General features: G+C 40.5%; 1 protein-coding gene across 1 annotated transcript in view; it reads left to right on the top strand.

Moving 5' to 3' along the window:
* The window catches only part of ADGRV1 (adhesion G protein-coupled receptor V1), a gene marked incomplete at its 5' end in the record, with an annotated part of 304575 nt that overhangs the window by 124178 nt on the left and 156694 nt on the right, over positions 1-23703 (top strand). Inside the window, 6 exons of the mRNA XM_084279017.1 lie at positions 106-513; positions 1494-1678; positions 3258-3507; positions 3693-3832; positions 5373-5533; positions 9047-9147. Coding sequence (XP_084135143.1) covers positions 106-513; positions 1494-1678; positions 3258-3507; positions 3693-3832; positions 5373-5533; positions 9047-9147 — 1245 coding nt within the window. The remainder of the gene's footprint in view (positions 1-105; positions 514-1493; positions 1679-3257; positions 3508-3692; positions 3833-5372; positions 5534-9046; positions 9148-23703) is intronic.

Here is a 23703-nt window from a genome sequence, read left to right as displayed (position 1 = left end):
ACATTTGTATTTTACCCATTTAAAATATGTCTGCTTTACAGGAGGTGGCTTTGAACAACTGTGTCTATCATAATGTTACCTAAAACTCTTTTGGTTTATTTTAAGGAGCTACAAAAACCTGAACCTATTGGTCGGACCTTCGTATCCCCAGCTGTGACAGGACAAGATTTTGCCAGATCTGAAGGTTTATTGACTTTTGAACCTGGACAGAGAAACACATTTCTGGATGTGACCCTGACTCCAAAGACAGGATCTTTAAATCCATTTCCTAAACGTTTCCAGGTTGTACTTTCTAATCCCACAGGCGGTGCCAGAGTAGATGACATGTATGGTATTGCTAACATCACCATTGTCTCAGATTTGGACTCCTTGCCAGTTTGGGGACTGATTGATCAACTGCATCAGCCTCTTGACGACACCGTTTTGCACAGAGTCCTGCAGAATCTGAATGTCAGAGTGGCTACAGAAACTACAGAAGAGCAGCTCACTGCTGTGATGCATATAATAGATAAGGTAAACCTTTCCTTTTCTTTCCTGAATGACCAATGGCTTCAATACCAGTATAACACCTGGAGGCCTGTGAAAAGGTCAAGGTTAGCATCCACAGCAGTGACCTAAGGACTCAGGCTGCAAAGGTGGAAAAAAGGAATTGTCAAGTCCCACAGACAAAGCAGCAGCTTGCCTGTGAACAGTTGGGATGATGGCAGGAAGTCAAAAGTAAAATAGCAACCGGTATTGACTTTGTTACTGTACCTGTAGGTCAAGATTCTCTGCTTCTTAAAATTTTCCCTGGGTGCCACACTTGCACAGAGCTGCTTATGGTTTCTTGATTCTCAGGCCTCATCTTTTTCAGTTTTAGCTGTGGCACAAGATGGTGAGACCCAAGGTTTGCTCAGAACTCCACAGCTGACTGCTGTCACCACACAAGCGAATCCTACCAGGACCACCTGGAGTCTGTTGTGCTTTTAACCGCTCATGAAAACAGTCTTGTTTCCTGCAGAACCTTTGGGAATTAGGTGGTCAGGGTAGATGAGCACTTAAACATTGTGCTAAGTTTTAAAAAAACTCATTTTATGCCTTCCTGGGTCTTCTGGACTTATGGAATAATGCATGGGAGCTGGAGAAATGTTAAAATACCTAGACACAAAGCAATACAATCATAGTCATAAACAACAAGTCATTTCTGATTATTGCTTTTTCAATATAGGAAAGAGAAAATTGTGTAAAAAACTCTCAGGACTCAGTCTTTGATTTGTGAAAGATTGAAAAATTCCTCACAGTTTCTTTTAATAACCAGACCCCTGTCAGTAAGCATGTTTTTATGTAGTTTTGACGTAGGCTGCACCTCATGCCTTGGTAACAGTGATCAGGAGATGGAAGAAATATTCTGAACTTCCAGAATGAGCACTGGGATAAAAATGATAATTTTATGAGGAAATGTTATAAGCAGACTTCTGTCCATAAAACATTTGTGGTTTTTCTCCTCTCATTAGGTTACAGATGTAGGTGAAAAGCAGTTACTCACTGATAAAAGTAGAAGTCTTTTCTATGAGATACTCTGTGCCCTGGCTAGCCCAAAACGTGAGGACACACGAGGATATAGCCTGCTTGCTGAGGTGACAGAGAAGTTTGCTTTTTCCCTATTGACTGGGATAATGTGTGGATCACCAGGAGAAAGGTTAGTAAACTTCAATTCACAGATTCAGGACTGGTAGGGATTGGCAGGGTCCTCTGGAGACCATCCAGTTAAACCCCTGCTAAAGCAGCATCACCTTGAGCAGGCTCCACAGGACAGCATGCAGGCAGGATGCTTCTCAGAGACTTCTTCAGAGAAAGAGACTCTACAACCTCTCTGGGCAGCCTGTCCCAGTATCATCCTGGTGCCTAGGATTATCCTTCCCTAGGTGCAGAAACCTTCACTTGTTCTTATGGAATTTCATTTGGTTCCTCTCTACCCAACTCTCCAGCCTGTCCAGGTCTCTCTAAACAGCAGTGCAGTCTTCTTGTATAGTTGGTATCATCAGCACACCCTGTCCCCTCATCCATTTCACTGGTGAATATTTTGACTAAGACCAGACCAAGCACTGATCCCAGGGGCACACCACTGACTACAGACCTCCAACCAGACTCTGAGTTGCTGATCACAACCCTCTGGGCTCTGCTTCTCAGCCGCTTCTCAACCCACCTCACTGCCCACTCATCCAACCCACACTTCCTGAGCTTGCTTACGAGGATGTTGTGGCAGGCAGTGTCAAAAGCCTTGCTGAAGTCAAGGCAGACAAAACCCACTGCTCTCCTTTCATCCACACAGACAGTCATGCCATCACAGAAATGCCGTATACTCTGATTTCCCTGGGCTTGTTTTGCTCACTTGGAGGTTATTTAATTTTATTTTTTTAAAAAATAAAAACCTGTTTGTGGTTTTAACATATAGTTTCAAATTGCCAGTTTTGTCTGCAAGTGCATAAAACATTGGTCAGGCCAGTGGGCAAGGAAAATAACTGGCTGCAGGAATAGATGACATATAAGATTGATGGTTTTAAACAGTGGGCTTCTCAGGCTATAATTCTATTAAACAACTACTAGTTGAATTTAGGAAAAAAATAGCTTTTTTTTTTTTTTTCCTGCAGAAAACCATCATGGTTTAGATTTCTATCTCAACTTTTTTTGGAGATGTAACTTTTCTTGCCATTTTCTAAGTTGTAGGGGGTATGAAGACCATCTTAGCCAAAAGACAGTGAATGGCATAAGTATCAGCACTGCCCTGAACAGTGTCCAAATTTGAAAGTTCAAATTATTTATTCCAAGTTTATTTGAGTTATCTGTTGGGAATATGAAGTTAAGCAAGATCATACATTTTAACACCTCTCCTTGTAGAGTCATAGAATCATAGAATCATAGGGATTGGAAAGGACCTTGAGAGACCATCTGGTCCAACCCCCCTGCCAAAGCAGGCTCCCCAGCTTACATTGTCATCTCTACATCAAGGTATAAAGATGAGTATTATGATAACCTGGTATACTGTGAAGGGGTTTTAGTTGCAGATCAGAGTGAGGAAAATCCAGAGGGGAAATGAAGAAGCTGAAGTACATCGTAATTCAGCCCCTCTTTTTTTTTTTTCACAGAAACTGTCTGTTAAATGTCATAAAGCCTAAAAATGATGGAGGAATAAAGTGCCAATTAACATGAATTTTAGACTGATTTTTTGACGAAGCTCAGTTCCACTTACCAGCCCAATTGCTTTTCCATTTCCGCAGAGGTAAAAATATCCTTGACAGCTGCCCGTACATTGCAATAATGGCTCACAACTGGTTTCCTCAGCAAATCAATGGACACAGATTTGATGGAAAAGATGGAGATTCTATTCAAGTACCTGAACATTTGCTGGAGGTCTCTCTTGTGTTATCTCCTCCTCAAGAAAAGAACTGTGAATCTGTACAGTTCACAGAATACAGCAGTCAGCAGTGGTTCCTTACTGGAGATAAAGAGCTTGCCCTGAAGAACAAGGTTTGAAGATAATGTGATATTTTTTTTTTTTCCCCAGGAAATCAGTTTGATTTAGCTATTGCTCAAAACATCTTAAATGTATTTAAAAGAATGTGAGCATTTATCTGTGTGCATCTGATTAAGATGAGCGCTGACTGATGAACTTTGCTACCGTGTTTGTATTTACTTTGTTCATGTTGTTTCAGGTTTTTTCCATGAGTTTGAAGGGTCAGAGTTCACGCCCTCTGAAAGACAACAATGAAGTCATTTATCGGGTTTATGCTACAGGAAGTCGGATTGTTCCCCAGCAGTCTCTATGTCTCCTCTGGAATCAAGCTGCTGAAAGGTTAGTTTATTCATTTCTTCAGTGCTCGAGTTTCTACCATGAGCCTGTGTGTTACAAGGATGTGATAGCTCCAATGAAATCATTTGCAAGTATAAAATCAATCCATTTCCTGTCTGCCTTTCTTCCCTCACTGTCCCTGTCTTTGTGCCAAAACATAAAACTTAATGTAATAAAATGTGTAGGTATTCTCTGACGTTTCTCAGGCTTCTACTCTTAACTGTTTTCACCAAAACAGTGTTATGCAATGATGTTTTAGGAAATGCTGACATGCCATAAATTCCATAATTGCATCACCTCATTAATATTAATGACTTTGTACCCTTTACAATTTTTATCAGGCAACCTTCAAGACCATTCTTACGAAAGTAAAGCACTAAACCTGCATTTCTTGTATTGCTTCAAGCCACTGGCTCAGAATGTTCCTAATTTGATAACGTCTACTCTTTTCTTCAGGTCCATAAAAGATACTAAACCAAAAAAACACCTGTAAAGGGACAGACTAGGGATTTATCTAGACCTGTCCCCAGTATTGGCCAAAAGAAAATGCCCAGGGAAGCAGGAATAGCAGTTCCCAATCCTATATTTGCTACTGACTGTATAACCTAAATGTGGGTTTGTCTGTTTCATACCCGAAATTATTTTGTCTACCCCAATCTTGTCTAGACTTTTCCTTGCACCAGAATTTTAGCATGTCTTTTGGCTGTGATCTCTATATGTCTGTTACTTTTTAAATTACTTTTATTACTATCTCCTGTTGGTTTTGGATATTGCTGCTACTAGCTAAAGTTGATGTCTCACAGTATTTTTTGAGAAATTGTGAACTGATGATTATTTTTCCATCCTTGTTGCTACTCATACCATTGTGAATCATGGAATTAAGTTTTCTGTCTCTGCTTTTCAGTGCCCCATTATTTGACTTGCGTGTGCCCTTTCTGTTCAGGCAGTTGGTGAATTCAGAGAGAATTATGTTCTGTACCTTGCTGAAGTCCAGTTGGTTTAGCTGTGATTTCATTAGACTGGCTGGATTGTATCAATCTGTCAGTGATAGAAACTCTTCCTCTTCAGAAAGGAGATGCAACAGAATTTACCTGATCTTTTCAAAGACAAACAAACCATGACTTTTAGGCTAAAAATAACAAATGCCAATATAAAATGAAGTGTTCTCTATACTGGGGTCAGATATTGTGCGAGTTAAATGACAAAGCATTTGAAAAGTCAGAGAATCCCATCCTTGTTGCATATGATTTAAAAATATATCTATATGTATCCTTTGCTGTAGTGGAAAAAAGTTAAATTAAAATCTTAATTACAAAAAAATAAATTAAAATTTTAATTACAAAAGTAAAAAAAAAAGGTATAAACAGTATTTTAATTTCATGTAAAGTGCTATTCCAATAATTGCACCTGTATATTATACAAAACCACTGTGCAATAGTTCAGAAAAACTGGTGCTTCAGAGGTACAGCGACCATTTTCAAGCCTGCTTACCATGCAGAGTACATGAGTCCATTTCCAGGTTTGTGAATCTTTTGCTTTGCAGCTGGCTCTCTGATAGTGGGTTCTGCAAAGTGGTTGACGACACGTCGGATTACGTGGAATGCTCTTGTTCTCATATGTCCATCTATGCAGTTTATGCCCAAACTGATAACTTGTCATCATACAATGAAGCTTTTTTCTCTTCTGGATTCATCTGCATTTCAGGTGAGTTGATTTGAGGTCATTTTCTCAGTAATAACAACTGATGGCCAGTAAGATTGATTGGGTTTTAGTGGCTTTTGTATTTGATGACAGTTCTTCAATGGGAGGGATATTGGAATTATGTTAACTAACTTTATGCTGGTGAAGTTGGCATCTTGTCTGGTGTTTGCATGTTGACAACTTTTGCCTCTGGAGAAAAAAGAAAGAAAGAAAAAAAAAAAGGCACGACAAAGCAATATGTTACTTTGTGATGTTTTATTGAACCATAAAAAAAAGAAATATGTCATGGAATCATAGAGTGGTTTGGGTTTGGTTTGCTGTGGTTTGGTTTGGTTTGGTTTGGAAGGGACCTTTAAAGATCATCCAGCCCAACCCCCATTAAGGTAATTTATTTAGGGAGAGATAAAAATCATAAATTCTTTTGTGTTCCTAGCAGCAGTGGAGTAATATTTGTCAAATCTTTCAGACACTGTTCTGCTGAACCTGAGAGTTCTTTGGCTGTTTTGGCTGACAATTTACAGCAGGAAGCCATAATTTTATGGAGGCAGATTCCGTATCATATGTGTAGAGCTCTGTTACACTCTGCTGCCAACTGCTACCTGACATCTTGGGAGCAGCGCAAGAGTTTACCAGTTCATCATGGCATGAGGAACAAAAAACATTCAGGAAGCTAGATCCTCTATTTATCCCCTCTCAGACAACTTCCTCAACAGACTAAAGACAGGCTCTTTGGTTGCTTTAAAACTCCAGCAATGAAAAAAGAAGATAAAGAAATGCCACGATTGAGAGATGGGACGCAGCTTGATGCAAGCAAAGTGTCGGTTTATTGTAGCAGATCACAAGTTTATATATTTTGCAAATCCTGTACATGCCTTAGTTTCATTGGAGCACAGAAGCCATTTTTACATTTACTATTTGCTGGTTAGTTTAAAAACACTTACAAACACTTACAGAATCGAAGAATCACAGAATCACAAGGGTGGAAGAGACCTTTGAAGATCATCAAGTCCAACCCTTCCCATCCTATGTTAAACCATGTCCCCAAGTTCCTCATCTACCCTTTTTTTTGAACGCATCCAGGGAACGTGACTCAACCCCCTCCCTGGGCAGCCTGTTCCAGCCCTGACAACTCTTTCAGTAAAATGTTTTTTCCTAATATCCAATCTGTCCCTGCCCTGGCCCAGCTTCATGCCATTTCCCCTTGTTCTATCCTCTGTCACCTGGATGAAGAGGCCATCGCCCACCTTTCTATAACCTCCCTTCAGGTAGTTGTAGGTGGTGATAAGGTCTTCCCTCAGCCTCCTCTTCTCCAGGCTAAACATCCCCAGCTCTCTCAGCCGTTCCTCACAGGATTTGCCCTCCAGCCCCTTCGCCAGCCTGGTTGCCCTTCTCTGGACTTGCTCGAGGACCTCAATGTCCTTTTTATGGTGGGGAGCCCAGAACTGATACCCAGTCCAGGGGCACAATTACCTCCCCAGACCTACTGGCCACACTGTTTTTGATACAAGCCAAGATGTCATTGGCCTTCTTGGCTGCCCGGGCACACTGCTGGCTCATATTCAGCCTGCTGTCAACCAACACCTCCAGGTCCTTCTCTTCCTGACAGCTCTCCAGCCAACCTCCCCCAAGCCTGTAGCACTGCCTGGGGTTGTTATGTCCCATGTGCAGCACTCTACACTTGGCCTTGTTAAACTTCATCCTGTTGGTCTCATCTCATCAATCCAGTCTGTTCAGATCCCTCTGAAAAGCCTCCCTACCCTCAGAACGTTGTTAGAAAAAAGCAGTTTAAGCCTAATAGCTCAACCTCTTGCACCCATCTTGGTTTTGTTCTTTCTTTCAAGGCTGACTAGTTACTCCTTTTCTGGATGGCGCCAGGCATAACTCGTCCCCAGTACTTTTTCACTTTTTACCAAAAAGTTTTCACTGTTGTTTGACCTTCCCAGGGTTTGTGACCAATGAGCCCCAGCACGTCTCCTTCTAGACACAGCTACACAGTGTCTCAAGTCCTGTCAGAGTCCTGTGAGCCCTTCCCCACAAAGAAAAGAATACCCTCTGGTTTTTGCATACTTCATGCAAACTAATTGTTTCATTTAACAATGATGAAAGTAAATTTTAGTAAGATCCAAAATAAGCAGATTTGAAAATACAGTTAAGCTTCTAACTTAGACTGTGCTAGCAAAAGTGAAAAAAGAAACCAACAAACAACCAGCTATTACAACCATATGTAGTTACTGGTTTATGGGGAAAAAAAAAAGGTAAGTTTATGAGGGAAATATGTCATAGAATGTAAAATGCTTAAGCAATGGAAGAAAAAAAAATAAAGCAATATGCTGTAGAAACTGAAGGTCAGAGAAATATTTTGCTGAACTGAAAGTAATAAAGACCTACAGATCCTAGTACCACCTGTAATTTTTCGTAGTCACATGCCATATGAATGTATTTTAAAAATTAAACCACTTTGGCCTGGTTAAGGGTTTGCTCTGAGTTTCTCTGTCTGGTTGAAGATGTTTCCTTGAGTGGTTATATACATTTAAATCTAGTGATTAACAAATTGCTTTGGCCTTAAGAAGTGTAAGGATATAATTTATTCTCTTAACTTCTCCACCTAGGTGTGAAGCATAAATAAACCCAAAAAGCACAGTGAAGTACAATATTATTTCTGAAGTTTTCATAGGTAGATTGCTGTGTGACTAGGCAATTTTTTGAAAGGTTAAGAAATTATTATTTCTGGTATGATTTATTTCATTCATATCTCAGAAACACTTGTAGTTGAGCAACCACTCTGTCTCGAGAGGAATAAAGGTCTGCCCCAAGTATCCAAATCCTTGCCCTTGCTGTGGTGTGGAAGTGCACAACTAACTCTAGATGAGCTTTAGAAGTGTTTTCCTTGGCTTGCTCTTCCAGGGTTTTTCCAAGAGTTACTTGCTGGTAGGTAAGGGGCCCTTCCCATTGCTGCTGTGTTCGTGTTCACAATGAATTAATGCAGAGTGGCGTTACTCCATCTGAGTGCTGCTACAATTGCTTTCTCCACTAAACACAGATTAAATGGGAGACTGGTATTTAGAAGGCCATAGTTGACCACTAAATTTATCTTAAAATTTATCTCCTACATTATCCTATAAAATAATCTCCTAATTTATTTGCTTCTAAAAGCAATTTTGGGTGGAAATGACAATGCTTTATATTTAACATTTATGACGATCATCCATATCATGAAAAATTTAAAAAAATAAATTAAAAAAGAAAGGTTTAGCAAAAATGGCTGGGTTGCATTAAGCAATTACTTTAGCTTCCCAGCCTATGAGAAAGTTTAATAGAAGTTAGTACATTAGTAATAGGTTCATAGTGATCTCAGCTTGAACCAAAATCAATATATTATCTCTGTATTTTTTTTAACTGTCTGCACTTTCAAGATATTCAGCATTGTTTTTTTTTTTATCTTGCATGTTTTATTAGCCTAAGATTTACGTTTTCCTTCATGTTGGTGGTCTTCTTGTTTTTCTTGTTTCTGTGCAGGTTTTACTTTGGCTATTATCTCCCACCTCTTCTGCACCAGGTGTGCAATGTTTGCAGCTAAACTTCTCACTCACATGATGGTTGCTTGCTTGGGTACACAGGTAAGAAAAAAGGTCAAAATGTGTATTAATTACATTATTCCTTTCCTTTTCCTTTCTTTTTGTGGCCACGGATAAACAGACTTCCTTTACTTTTCCACAGTGGAAACGTTTTTGGAAAACGTAAAATTTCAACATGCAATAATATTAATTAATCTAATATTCATGTCTGATGTTGGGAATTCAAGTCAAATTATACATTTTCTGAAATATTTAGGGAAAATTTATGGTTGGTCTAGATATACGAAAAGATGGTCCTGCATGTCAAATTATAAATGTTTTGATGATGTGGTATGTATGAAATGAAAGAATTCCATCATTAACATCATTATTTATTCAACAGGTTAATGTTAGTAATCATAAATTCTGTCTGAAAGGTTTATTTTGAGTAGTAAAGGCTGAAAGGTCTTTTGCACCCTAGTATTTGTAGGAAGGTGTAACTGTGAAAAATTTTGATCATAAAAGAGAATAAATCTTATAAAGCCTTCCCAGTTCTACCAAGCCAGTTCAAATGGTAGGTAATAGAATGTCAGAAAACTGAAGGAGACTATGGCTGTGTGTCCTATAAAATGCTGTAACATCCTTAGCTTTGGCACATCTGGTGAAATGGAAAGCTATGAATAACCTCAACTACCTTAATATTACTTTATGGGGAGGTTCCTTAAGAAGATTTTATGTATCTTTTTAATGCTATCAAGTATTATTTTAATATACATAATACATAAACACTATAAAGCATTTATTTTAATAATATAAATGGTGTAGGGACAAATTTAAATATATGCTCAAGGCATATTAGCAAGCAGGTACTAGCTGAATGAGTGATGTCAGGGATTATCTACCCTGTAGATAAAGAAAACAGCCCTGCAGTACCTGGAAAAGTGTAGTAGCTGGCATAAGTCTCAGACTAGCTTTTTTACACTGCCATGGTTGGTGTGTCATTTTATTTCTGTTGTTTCCTGATATATTGTTTTCTGTTTTACAATGAAGGACATTGATAATGTTCAACTAGGCTTAAAATGGAAGGAGCTGGAAATGTCCTGATAGCACTTGTAGAGACCACTGGATACCAGCCCAAATCTTGCATCGTAGGGTGTAGAAGTATTTTGACATCTCAGTTCTTGATTTTTGAAATACATTCTTAATGGTTTTTTTAATAGTCCTATGTAGTTACACAGAAAGCTAGTTTGTTCCACGGACCTTGAATGCACATGTAGCTAGTATACAGTGTTGCAGGCTTAATTTGGGGTATAGCTCATAACACTAGTAAGTGTATTTACTGATATGTCAAGATTATACAAGTAAAGACTTCTAGGAGCTTCACAGCACATTTTACAATTTAATGTTATATTTTGCAAAAGCTACTTTTGCTTTTACTTGGTACCAAGTGCTGTTATATCTGCATTCCCAGAATTATTTCACATTTTGCATACAATGGAACTATATATACTCATCCATGTTTAGGCTTTCTGTCTCCAGTACTTTTGCATTTCATTGGCAATATATTCTTGAGTACATTCTTAAGACTGAACAGTGCCAGGTCTTTTGTATATTGAGTGGCCTAGACCCCTAAATATCTTGGTGCACGTTGACTGAAGTAGCACCTGTGTGTCAGTCTCCTTCCTGTAGTGGAGACCCTGACTGTATCCAGAAATGGTGCTGACTAGAAGGGAATAGCTGCTTCTCTTTAGAAGCCAAACAGAAATACCAGACTGCTTTGCAGCAAGGCATATGGCTGACTCATGGTCAACTTGCCCTCCACAAGCACTCCAGGTCTTCTTCTTCAGGTCTGCTGTGTTGCTATCTGGTCCCAGCCTGTGCTGTAACTCTCTCAGCAGCATTATGACTTTGCATTTGCCTTTGTTGAACTCAGAAGTCAGTTAGTTTTTCCAGCCTGGTGAATGTCCTTTAAAAAAGCCTTACAAAACCACCTGCACCCAGATGTTTGGGTCCCCCTCAGACTTCCAGCAAAGCCCTCTGTCCCATCATCTGTTCCCAGATGCTTTAAATACTATCAGCCCCTGTATCTTGACTCCTGTGGAGTGCTGATGATAACCATGCTCCAGCTAGACTTCATACTGTTGATTGCAATGCATGGAGTCTCAAGGCACAGGCCTTGCACCTGCTTTACAACCCATCTAACCAAAGCAGGCCTCAGCCCTTTAGTAGTAACACTGAAGATTGCAGAAGGTAACAGATCAAGACAGAAAGGATTTTTTGTTAGGAAAAGAAAAAAATCTTCCCTGAAAGAGTCATGGGGATGTGGTTGCCCAGGGAGGGGGTTGAGTCACCATCCCTGGGTGTGTTTAACAGACGGGTAGATGAGGTGCTCAGGGATATGGTTTAGCATAGGACAGGAATGGTTGGACTCGATGATCTCAAAGATCTTTTCCAATCTAGTCATTCTGTGATTCTGTGATTTTCTACTAAGGTATAAAAGCATAAAAATGCCACTACTGCCTTTCCTTCTGCATGTACAGAGGTAGCACTGAGAGCTCAGATACCTACTGCACCCGGGTCTGGCTGCTGACTTCAAAACTGGCTGCTGGGCTGTCTTCAAAACTGGGAAGCTTAATTTCTCTTGACTGTCTGCTTGCTAATTTATTTGTTTGTTTAAATAGACCAAATTTAAACTGCTATGGAAAATGCTGAATAATTCTTGAGAACAGTTCCGTGCGGTGTCTAAATATAGCAATTTAGTTTAATTACAGAGACACTGGAATGTTCTAATTCCTGTTGCTGTTCTCCCTCAATCCCTTAAATCCACAGCTTTCCTCATCTCTTTTCCTTTTACCACACAATTATCCTGTGGGTTTAGAGCAAGACTTTTGGAAGAGGATTTTAATAGGGTAGCTGCTCAGCTAGTTAGCTGGCTTAGGGAGGAAGTGAAGATGCTTTGGCAGCATGTGCTGATGAGGCAGAGTGGAAAGCAAAGGGACAAGAGGGAACTGAAGTACTGTGCTAGCTGCTCAGAACAGCTGAAGGAAAATCTCTATAAAGTGACTCGTCTTGTGTTATGCCAGTTTGTGTTCTGCCCAGGGAACTAACCTGACTAGGAAGCCTGAGATTAACAGAAGACTCTAAATGGAAGATGTTTGTGTAGCTATGCCCATCTACAAGTAACTGGAGAGTATAGGTATGAGCAGATATTTACATTACAGTTAAACATTTTGTGCTTTTGCTAACTCCTCTCATGCAGAGCCATTGGTTATTTAAGACATTTTAATAGAGAATTTATTATATGAAAATCAGCACTTAATAATTCCTAGTTTAAACACAAGGAAAGTGTTAGTACTTTGTGTTTATTTTCAGGCAGGGGCAGACATTGTATTTGTAGATCTCAAACAACTTAAGATGATGAAGGCAGCTGGTGTTCCTGTGCACAGTTATATTTTTACCATGAAAAAGGAAAAAAAAAAAAAAAGGAAAAAAGAAAAACCTGTGAAGATTTTCAGGTTAGCTTCACGATTGCATACATACATAACTGCTTTTCCTCCTAATAACTCCTGCTATTCGTCGTGTAGTATTTATTCTTTTCATTGTTACTGGTGCACTGATTACTATTATCTGTAGATGGCAGTAAAACCTTTTCAGAGCATTACTCAGAGATTGGCTCTTCCAGTCTGTGCTTGCCTTGTGGTTGCTCACAATAATTCGTTACTCTATCCAGGATGGGGAATGGTGATTCACATTATTCAACCTTCACTTCATTCTTGGTATGTCTAGAGCTTCCAGTGTTGATGGAGCATTTTTTAAGCATTCAAGAATAGATGTTGCATTAAGTGTTTGGTGAAACTTATTGGAAAGACACAAAAGGCTAGGTATTTCTAAAGCTTTTGGTTTTCCCCCATTTCCATTCTGCTATTTACTCAAAGAATCCTGATGTCTCCAGCAAACATTATTTCTTGACTCATTAGTTAGTCATAGTATTCTTCTGGCTTGTTTAACCAGCATGTTCTAAGTGCGTGCAACAGTATCTTAAATGCAGAGGGAGAAAAAATCTTTAGGGTAAGATTCTTCAGCTTTGGGGTATATTTAGGTGAAGATTTGTGTATTTGAAAAATTAAAGCATAATGAGAATGCATTTCACAGTGTCTCAATACAGTCACAGTAATCAATGAGATTCTCCATTTCAAAAACCCAGAAACCTAGATTACAATCTCAATAGGAACCACTGCTTATGGCTCCTGTGCTTTTGCCTGGGATTTCCCAGGCAGGAAGACATGAATAAACACTTTGTAGGTTGCTTGTTCGTGTACACTTGGCTTGATGCATCTTGTCCACATTGAATTTCGGTGTGGATGCATCAGCCATTTCTACAGCACATGCTGAGTGTTGCAAATGATGTGAACACGTGCTAAATTCTCCATTTAGATTAGCCTGTGCACTGCTGAGCTGCTCTGAATATGCACAGTAGCTATTTATCTGCAACATTCGAGCATTCCCAATCTGTTTACAGCCATAATTGTGTACAAATGGCCTGCTATCCTACTGGCCAGTAATGCCAAAATAAAGAAAGTCTCATAGATGAATAGAAAAAAAAAAAGACATATGGGGAACTGTGTCATTCCCTTTGTCAAACAATAAGCATATGTATCTAACTGAACGAGTCTTCAAGCCACAGCAGCACTTTGAGTCATCATTACATGGCAATAATTACCGAGCTGGCAAGCCAAATTCATCCTGCCATTGACTTTGATATAAAGGCATGGTGAAGAATGATACCAGCTGTGTTTAACTGCTTGAAAGCTGCATGTTACAGAACCTGAGCAGAAACAGAAAGGTACTGTAGCTCCAGGCCTGGAGGTTGGTGGCCCTGTCTGTGGCAGGGGGGTTGGAACTCTGTGCTCCTTGGTGTCCCTTCCAACCCAGACCATTCCATGATTCTATGATTCTATACGTGTCAGTCATGTTTTTTAAGAGGAAATCGTGCAGACAATCCTAGAAAAAAGAAGAATAAAAATAATAAATCAATGTTCATTTGAAAACTGTAAACTGCAGCCTTCGTGGAATTGTTATTTCATCTTTTTGACTAAGATTTGGAGGAAGATAGGGAAGCTTTTGCATTGATTCAGTCCTCCCTTATGGTAAGCCCTCGCATTTGAGTCAGCTGATGGGACGTAGGAATTAAAGGGCTGTTTCAGAAGAAGCATGGTGCAGACATTCACTCAACTTTGAAGTACAAAACTCTGATGGAATAGGAAACAACATATATTTTTATGCATTACTGTGGAGTTAGAGCCCCATTGCCTAGGGTGAGGCCATTTGCTTTGTAAACCCTTTGAGAACAACTTCTCTTTGAGGACAACTGGACCTGAGATTTCCTTGCACTGATTTCCTTGCTGAAACCTGTGAGCGTTAAATATTGCTGAACTTGGTGCCATCTGCCCTTCATGAAGCTGAGCAACCCTTAAGGTTTGAGAGGGCAGAGAGGAAACAAAAAGAACTGGACTCTGTGATCCAGAATCAATACCCACTCCAGAAATTCAGCTCTGTGTTAAAGTGTTTTATCCTGTTACTCTTCAGGTGAAATGTTTCAGTAAGAATGAGGAGTCTTAGGTAGTCTTCTTCCACCAGGTAGTCTTCTTCCACCCTTAATGATGTCAGTGTTCCTGTCTTTGGGATAATATCTAAAAATTCTCATTTAGAGAAGGAGAGATTCTATAGGAGTTGCTTACAATGAAAAGTGGAAAACAGTTCCATTTCTTTTGGAGGAATATTGTAAGTTTAATAAAACTGGATATTCTTTGCATTTAGGATTATTTGATGTCTTCAAAGTGATCAGAAGCTTTCTCAAATGAGTGCTCAGCCATTAACTCCCAAGGTGGGATACTGTAATGGCTAGATTTTGCCAGGACGTTGTATAGTCTCTCTGTCCCTGCACAATGTGTGTTAGGAGAATTGTGGAATATTCTGTTCATCCTGGGATAAGTGAGGTTTCCATAGGAGGAGCAGATTTTCCTGCCAAGCCTTTTGATGTCATGTTTCCTAATAAAGGAAGACAGCACTTCTGGTAATCATTTGATCTCACAGGAATAAATAAGTGAATATTCTTGGAAGTCTGTTTACATTACTTCCACAGAGGCTAGGACCACACTCAAAGGTTGATACCACATGATTTACTTAGTTGATTAAATAGAAGAATGGCAATTATGTTTCCAACAACTCTGTATTTACAATTATTTCATTTTGTGGTAGAGAAGTAGCAAAATTAAATTGCTGTGCTTCTGTTAAAATTAGACACTTGTTGGGGATGTCAGAAGGGAAAGATGCATCAGTAAGAGTGTTTATGTGAGCGTGACGCTCTCACCAGTCCCTTACACCACATTTGTACGATCACAGTTAATAATTGTGAGCTTCTTTACAACAAGGCAGTTGCAGAGATGTCAGGGTTGGTCTCTTCTCTCAGGGGTTGGTCTCTTCTTTTCTTGAAATTGCACCAGGGGAGATTTAGGTGAGATATCAGGAAGAATTTCTTTACTGAGAGGGTTGTCAAGCATTGGGACAGGCTGCCCAGGGAGGTGGTGAAGCCACCATCCCTGGAGGTAATTAAAAGGCGTGTAGGTGTTGTGCTTGGGGACATGATCCAGAGGTGGACTAGTCAGGGTTAGGCTGTGGTTGGACTAAGGGTCTCTTCCAACCCAGGTGATTCTGTGATTCTATGAATACCAGTCATGTGTTTCCAGGGTATGTGATGTTTTTCCCTTGTCCTGTTAATAACATGTTCTGTTATAATACGAGATGCAGTGGTTTCTTGAGGTCTTACCAGTGTTTTGTGTTACCTTTGTGAGAAGAATTAGCACCTAAACCATTCCTTCAAGTGGCTGTGTTAGTCAGCCTCATGCTGAATTAGTTAATTAGCTATTAGCCTATTTCAGTCATTCCCACCAAGTCAGAGCAGAGTGTAATAAGCTCATGCAGCTTCTTTCAGAAGCAGACTCAACCTAGTAATAAGTAGAATTGTTTGAGGTTTAGTTTATGTAAAAGACAATTTCACAGTAGAATAATCTAAATTGAATGCTTTTGTGGGAAAGCAATACAGGTTTATGATCAGCAAGACTCTGAGGGCCCATCATTGTTACTTTATTTGACTGCTTGTGAGTCCACAATTTCTATGGAGAATCGAATAGTCAAAGCTGGAGTTGATTGGGCATCTGTAGTATAAGAAATTGTCATTTATCTCAAGATGTCAGTGATGCTATAAGCTGTGTTGATCATACACACACATACATACTCTATATACATATAGTGTATCCTCAGGTGGTAGATAAGGTGTATGAGGTCCTTTAGAATCTGAGGGTCAAAAAATCCAAGCAGTGGGGCACTTGATCTTCAGAACAGATATTACATGTAACATAACAGTGAGGAAGGACTGCTGTTGTAAAACAACAAGTTCTTTGCTGTGAACACCTAAACGTCATGTGAGGAAGTAGGAAGAGTATAGCTTACCCACAGGAACCTTACTGCAGCAGCTTCCCCTTTTCCCAGTAGAGGGAATTGCCTACAGAGCTCCTGGACAGAGGCTGCAAAGTGGGGAGGACATCAGACATGAAATCCCTGTGGCTCTGAGAAGCTTGATATAAACACGAAGCCACCTGCAGATACTTAAAACTAAAGATCTTTTAAGGTCTCAGCCTAGGGAATGTGAAGATGTAAAGCAGCTGAGATATCCTATGGAAAGAGAGCAAGAAGCAGCACTCTAGTAGTACTGGCCAGGTGACAGCATGTGTAAGAAATAAATCTGAGCTACTCATGTAATTTAAATGTTACGGTACCTTCATGTTGCATCAACCAACACATGATTTTGATCTCTCACTGGCAACTTACCACTAAAGCAGACACCATATCACAGAATCACAGAAGGTTGGAAGGGACCTCCTCCCAGGGGACCTGGAAGGGACCTTGAAAGAGCATCCAGTCCAACCCCTCCTGTCAGAGCAGGATCACCCAGACTAAATCTCACAGGAACACATCCAGGTGGGGTGTGAATGTCTCCAGAGAAGGAGACTCCACAACCTCTCTGGGCAGCCTGTCCCAGGGCTCTGTCACCCTCACAGTGAAAAAGTTCCTCCTTATATTCACATGGAACTTCCTCTCCTCCAGCTGCACCCGCTGCCCCTTGTCCTGTCACTGCCATCCCTGAGAAGATCCTGGCTCTGTCCTCCTGACTCTCACCCTTTACATATTTATAAACATTAATACATCACCCCTCAGTCTCCTCTTCTCCAGGCTAAAGAGGCCCAGTTCCCTCAGCCTGTCCTCATCAGGAAGGTGTTCCACTCCCTTCATCATCATGGTGGCCCTGTGCTGGGCTCTTTCAAGGAGTTCTGTGTCCTTCTTGAGCCAAGGGGCCCAGAACTGGACACAATATTCCAGGTGGGGTCTCTCCAGGGCAGAGGAGAAAGGGAGAAGGACCTCTCTTGACCTACTAACCACCCCCCTTCTAATACACCCCAGGATGCCATTGGCCTTCTTAGCCACGAGGGCACATTGCTGGCTCATGGTCATCCTGCTGTCCCCCAGGACACCCATGTCATTCTTGCCAAGGCTGCTTTCCAACAGCCCAGTCCCCAACCTATACAGTTCTCCTTTTGTTTTTTCTTGGGAACTGTGTTTTTTCACCACTCTTGCTCGCTTTTCCAATGTTGAGTCACCATGTAGTGTTGATGCACACGCTGTTAGTATCTTCTTATAGATTACCTCCTCGTGTTTGCCAAAACTCCTATATATGAGCAACTCTGTAACATATGTTAGAATGCTGCCGCGTTATCTCACACCTCCTGTCCTCATTGCGAGCAGTCAAACGTTCTGTTTATCACTTTAAAGTGCAGGAGTATGAGATTTCTATCAGCTAATGCCTCCCAGCTCTTCTTTCATTATACCCTTATTTTCTTCCCAACATCACAAGCAGTTGGGGACCACACACAGAGAGGAATAGACAGCAGCATTCCCAAGCAGCCCGTGCATCGCTTTCCTCCGTCTCCTACTGTGAAGCAGGTTATGCTGCTGCCTCTCTCTGTGCTTCGTGCTTCCCATTGCCTCTTTTCAACTCTCACTCCCCATTTTCTGCCTCCTTTCACCTCTCCCTTTGCTCTGTCCACTCACACGTGCCGTAGTAAAAAGGTGGATATCTATTACTCCTAATTAGCAAATCTCCCATTAAATCTCCCACTGCTCATTTCCCTGCTCAGGGCTTTCCTCAGCCCTGTCTTGGTGGAGTAGAACCACAGCAGTTGCTGTTGCACGTACACTCAGGTCCTAGCAACAGCCATGAAGTGTTAATCCGGAGTTTCCAAAACATTCTTAACTTAGCTTATCTTCTGGAGGAAGAAATCCGTAGGCTTTCATGAACAATAGTGCCTCTATGGTTTTGTGTTTTTTTTTTCCTTTACAGCTAATTAAAATTATACGAACCACTGAGTGTTGAGCTTCTGTTTTCATTCCACTGCTGTCACTTTCCTGTTTGCTTACTTCCATGTGCGAGGATACGTGCGGGAGTGTTTCAAATGGGCCTTTTTGTTTCCATTTTTGGCAGTTTCTCATGACCTACTTCTTTATATCTTCCAGGCAGCTGAAGTTCCACACACAGTAGATTAACAAGTCCCTTTCAGTCCTTAATTAGATTAATTATTGGTATACATGAAACTGGAGTCTGACCTTGCCGGATTCATATGGCGAGTGCAGTTTTGAGCCTATCGGGGTCCTGATTGCAAGAAAATGAGTAAGAGTTTCATAAATACCAGCTTACTAATGATTAACTGTGATTAAGTACACTTGTATAATCTTTGATAGTGTGTTCTGCAGGCTACAGTAGAATTTTATACACGGGTGGATGTGATTTTGTTCACGTGGTGATTTTGTCCTGTTGCTGTAGAGCAAATTGCCTTTTGAAAATGGCATCATGTGGATCTGTAAGAATCAAACAAAAGGGCCATAACACAAAGATGAGAGAGACCAGTTTGGTTTTGCTTTTACTGTCTAGTGTATGTCATCTTAGTATTTTGTGCTAAATAAAATATAATTTGAAACTAAGACACTAATACAAATATCAGATCAGTTCATAGCTAGCAGATTCAGGTGTAGATTCAGCTGTAGATCTGAATGGGCTCTGAAGAATGACCATGAATATCATAAATGCTGGGAAAGGTGGTGAATGATCAGTGAAATAAGTAGTGGCTGTATGTTAGGCAGAAGGAGAAACCATATAGAGTAGTTCATGTGCAGAATAAAACCCAAACTGATCATGTTCAGTCATGAAAAAAAGGCTTAAACAACCATGGTGGTTCACCATAGGCTATTCTATATTTCCATACTTCCACTTTATTTGGAATCTTTTGGGTTTTTTTTTTAATTAATGGATTTGGAAATTCAGGCAATCTAAAAAATTTCTTGCAGAAGAGGGCCTTGTATAATAAAATTGCAAAGTATGTGATCATGTCAGCTGATTCAAAACACTGCACAAAGCAGCTCAAACACATTGAGGGGTTATTTTGATGGGAAGCCAGTCATTGGAGAGGCATCATATATCATCAAGTTCTGCTCAGTTCTTTCTAAAGGTGTGGCTAGGCAGAGCTGGTGGACATCCATCCGTTCATTCAAAGAAAATGAAGGAACCTGGAAGGCTCTTTTTGGAGTATAACAGATTAAAGAATAGAAAACAGCTTCTAAACCAGAACTGTCCTGATTTCAGCAGGGATGGAGTTAATTTTCTTCATGGAAGCTGGTGTCGTGCTGTGCTTGGTACTGAGGATATGAGCAATGTTGAGAACACAGGGATGGTTTACTTGTTGCCAAGCAGTCAAGGACTTTTCAGCTTCTCACAACAAGAAGGTGGGGGGTGACCAAGGGGACACAGCCAGGGCAGTTGACCCAAACTGGCCAAAGATTATCTATAAGAAGGTACCATATGACATCATGCTCAGTGTATAACTGGGGGTGGGCTGAGGGGCCGAGCAGTAGCTGGGGGCCTGGTGCAGCAGGTGGATTCTTGCATGGCATCGAATTAGGGGTGCTGGCTGAACACCTGCCTGCCTGAGCGAAGTGGAGAAGTAATTCCTTGGCTTGCTTTGCTTGCACATGTGGGCTGAGAGTCTGGGTGATTTGGGGGGCTTGCATGGCAGCTGGGGGGTCTTGTACCCCATCAACTTTGTCTGGAGAGAAATTGTGCTGCTCATCACTCATTTGGTGTATGCTCTGTTGCTGTTATCTTCCTCTTTTTGCATGTCCTATTAATCTGTTTTGATTTCAACCCATGAATTCTCTCACTTCCAGTCTTCCAATTCCCTCCCCATCCCACTGGGGAGAGTGAGCGATTGGCTGTGTGGGGCTCAGTTGCTGGTCAGGGCTAAACCATGACAACAAAGCATGTGCATCAGCTGAAATTAATTTGTGTGGCTGGAATATTAGGCTGGGATTGATAGAATTTTGACGGTCTCTGGGAAAGAAAAGAGAGGGGGAGTACAAAAACATGGGAATTAACTATTTTGTTTTACTTCACAGCTGGGGTGGGATAGGGATTTTCCCTTAGTCAATAATTGCGGGTCAGCTGGCAAGAAGTAACTTGGGAAGCACAGAAATTAGGATTGCCTAATGAGCAAACTAACCATCAACTTGAAGGAACACACAGCCATCTCATCACTTACCCAGGGATATGACATGTCTGCTCCACCTAAAGGACAAATTTTCTGATGAAAAGTGTTATACACATTCCTTAGTATTTATCCCTGGTCCTCGCAGAGATCCAAAGACTTTCCAAAGTCTCCAAAGACTTTCCAAAGTCTCCAGAGACTTACAGGATGTTATTGTATCCTGCAACTGATCTTGACAGATGGTGCTCCAAACAGTGGTCTGATGGAGAGCGGTGTGTTCCAGCCTGTCCAAGCACAGACCTTTCACTGCTGTGAGAAACAGGGGAGACACACAGAAAAGTTTTCACTCTGTTGTGCAAGGTCAACCAGATCATTGTTACATGTGCTTTTGAGGTGACCTTGCTCTACACTCTCCAGGTGCAAAACAAATCAGGAAGCCTCAGCCTTGAAAGTTAGGATAAAATTTCTCTTTTTGAGACCAATAAAAAAAAAATCTAAAGCAGTATCTGAAGCCCTGTTTGATGATAGGTCACGTTTATTTATTTGTTTATTTATGTATTGACACAGTGAGAACCAAACTGGGTAGAGAGGGAGGTCGCAAAATGTAAACGTGTCCCATGAAGATACATCAGTCCTCTAAATTGAAAGACTGGGGAATTTCCCCACTGCTTTCATAAGTGATTCAGCTTGAAACAAGTGACAGAGAAACTCAGAGCTGAAAGATGCAGGACTGGATGTTCAGTGTAAATTCACACTTAAAAATGGTTCATATTTCCTGCTATTTGTTACTTCTGAAGGGGTTTTTTGGGTTTGGTTTTTTTTTTGTTTTTACTTTTAATATTGCAAGTTTTGCTGAGCATAATCTGTGATCTAGGTACAGTAGTGTACTTCAATTACAGACAATTACACGAACGTTTTCAAAAGGTCTCCGCGGGAGATAAAAGGCTGAGCTGTGTAACAAAACCTATCCTCACGTTTAATCTCCCTCCTTAATTGGTGCAGATCCTTGCTGCCTCTTACCTCGGAGCAGAGTTTTGGGTAGATGGGTGGTTAATGTGTTCCTAAACCTCATCTTAACGATTGCCAAGTCATTAATGCATGGTGATACACAGAGCCCTACCCTTGACCTGGGAAAGGTTACAGCAATGTTCACGTATTAATCTTTTTATTTTGCATGAACACGTATCTTACCTTCTCCTGTAAGCAGACCAATATATGGCATTAGTACTTCACAGCTCGTTGCTGGCTTTTAGCTGAGGTCAGGCATGATGGCAATCACTTCAGGATGATTATTACTTCGGGTGTCTGGGCTTCCCAACTTCAAAGAACAAAAGCTTTCAGGATGTATTTGATAGTAAATGCTGCCTATTGTTAAAGTAAGTTTTGTTAATGTCAAACTAGTTTCTTAAAGTCTTGAGTAGATGTGGCTTCACTGGAAAAGGAATGGAAGTGGGGGAAGCAGAAAGCAATGGTGTTCACCTTATGGTCAGCCAATCTACAGCATTAGCTCTTCAACCACCTCCTCTGCTATAAACCCTTGTGAAATATTTCCTTCAAAATACTTCTTTGGTATCAATTTAATAGTTTAAAATTCATTTATCCTTGAGGCTTCTGTCATTAAACTTCCTTTGTTCTGTGCCTGTACACTCAGTGCTGCCAAAAGGATAGAATCAAAGCTGAACCTGCTCTTAATTGTGCCAGTAGGTCATTCCTGACAGAGGAAGCTATGCTGCTTTTCTGCTGAGAAGTGTGAATGGAAAACGGGTCTTTTTATCATGAGCACAAATGGGAAGTAACTCCTTTGAAATCCAGTGGTAGCAGTGGGCTGAGCCTGCAGCTGAGCTGGTCTTGCTCCAGCCAGGAGCAGGATTCCCTGGGAATTTCCCACTTTCTTGTTGCCTGGAAGATTTGCTTTCAGGTTTCAAACAAACTTTTACTATGCTGTTTTTATATTTCATAATGCTTTACGTCTGTCAAGTTTAATTTTTAAAATATTTTATATATATATGTATATGTATATTGAGACTGCTCATTTTTGGAGGTGGAAACACAGCTTAACCACATTGCTGATCTAAGCAGTCTGCCAAAAACATGTATTGTTCTTTCCTCCACCTTTCACAATGGCAAGTTTCCTGACTAATCTTCAGCACTGGGAAAAGCCCCTTCAGAAATGTGCTGTGAGATGCACGGGCGTTTATTAGCGAGCCTGATAAAAGTCAGATTCCAGTAGATGGTCCCATTTCTCAAAGGCAAAAAGACACCAGTCATTTTTCTAACCTCTGAAATTACACGTTTTCTTCAAAATGTTGTCCTATTCCACAGGATTCTGTCAACATTTAGCTACGTAAAACACAACTATTCCACATTAACTGCCTAATTAGTTTTACAAAATTAGTTTTACAAAACTGGAAACATTTTTTTTTATGAAGAAAATCGAATTAGTGTGAGTTTTATTTCTCAGCAGTTCGTTGCCCGCTTGTTTAGTCTGTAGCTGTAAGCAGGTTGCTCAGTCGTAGCTTCGTTACCTTATGAAGTGCAGTACTGTTTGTGATGCTTACAATGTGCTAAGCATTATAAACTGAAATCTGAGTAAAAGAACTTGCCTGGGGCATGCTTAATATAAAGACTCCACTCCGGCTGTAGCTCCAGCAGATGTCTTTCCTGCCTGAAGTTTCCATTGCATCACCTTACCCTTCCAGAACAATTAAAGTTGCTGAGGGTTGTTGACCAATATATATATATATATATATACACACACACAAATATTCAGCATGACTCCAACTTTGGAGGTCATCTCTTGCCATCAGAGATGAAAACATGAGCGTTGTAGCTTTACTTGGCTTATTTCACATTCCTCCACAATTCAGCCTTAAATCCATCATCACAGTGATGCTGTCCTGACATGCACTGAGTGATCTTGGATGCCAAATGATCCTAAGTAGGTCCATTACTTAGACTATCTCGTATATCA

This window comes from Gallinula chloropus (assembly GCF_964237585.1).
Source record: "Gallinula chloropus genome assembly, chromosome: Z".
Lineage (NCBI taxonomy): Eukaryota > Metazoa > Chordata > Aves > Gruiformes > Rallidae > Gallinula > Gallinula chloropus.
The sequence above is the reverse complement of the archived record's forward strand: the minus strand, read 5'-3'. Positions and strand labels throughout refer to the sequence as shown.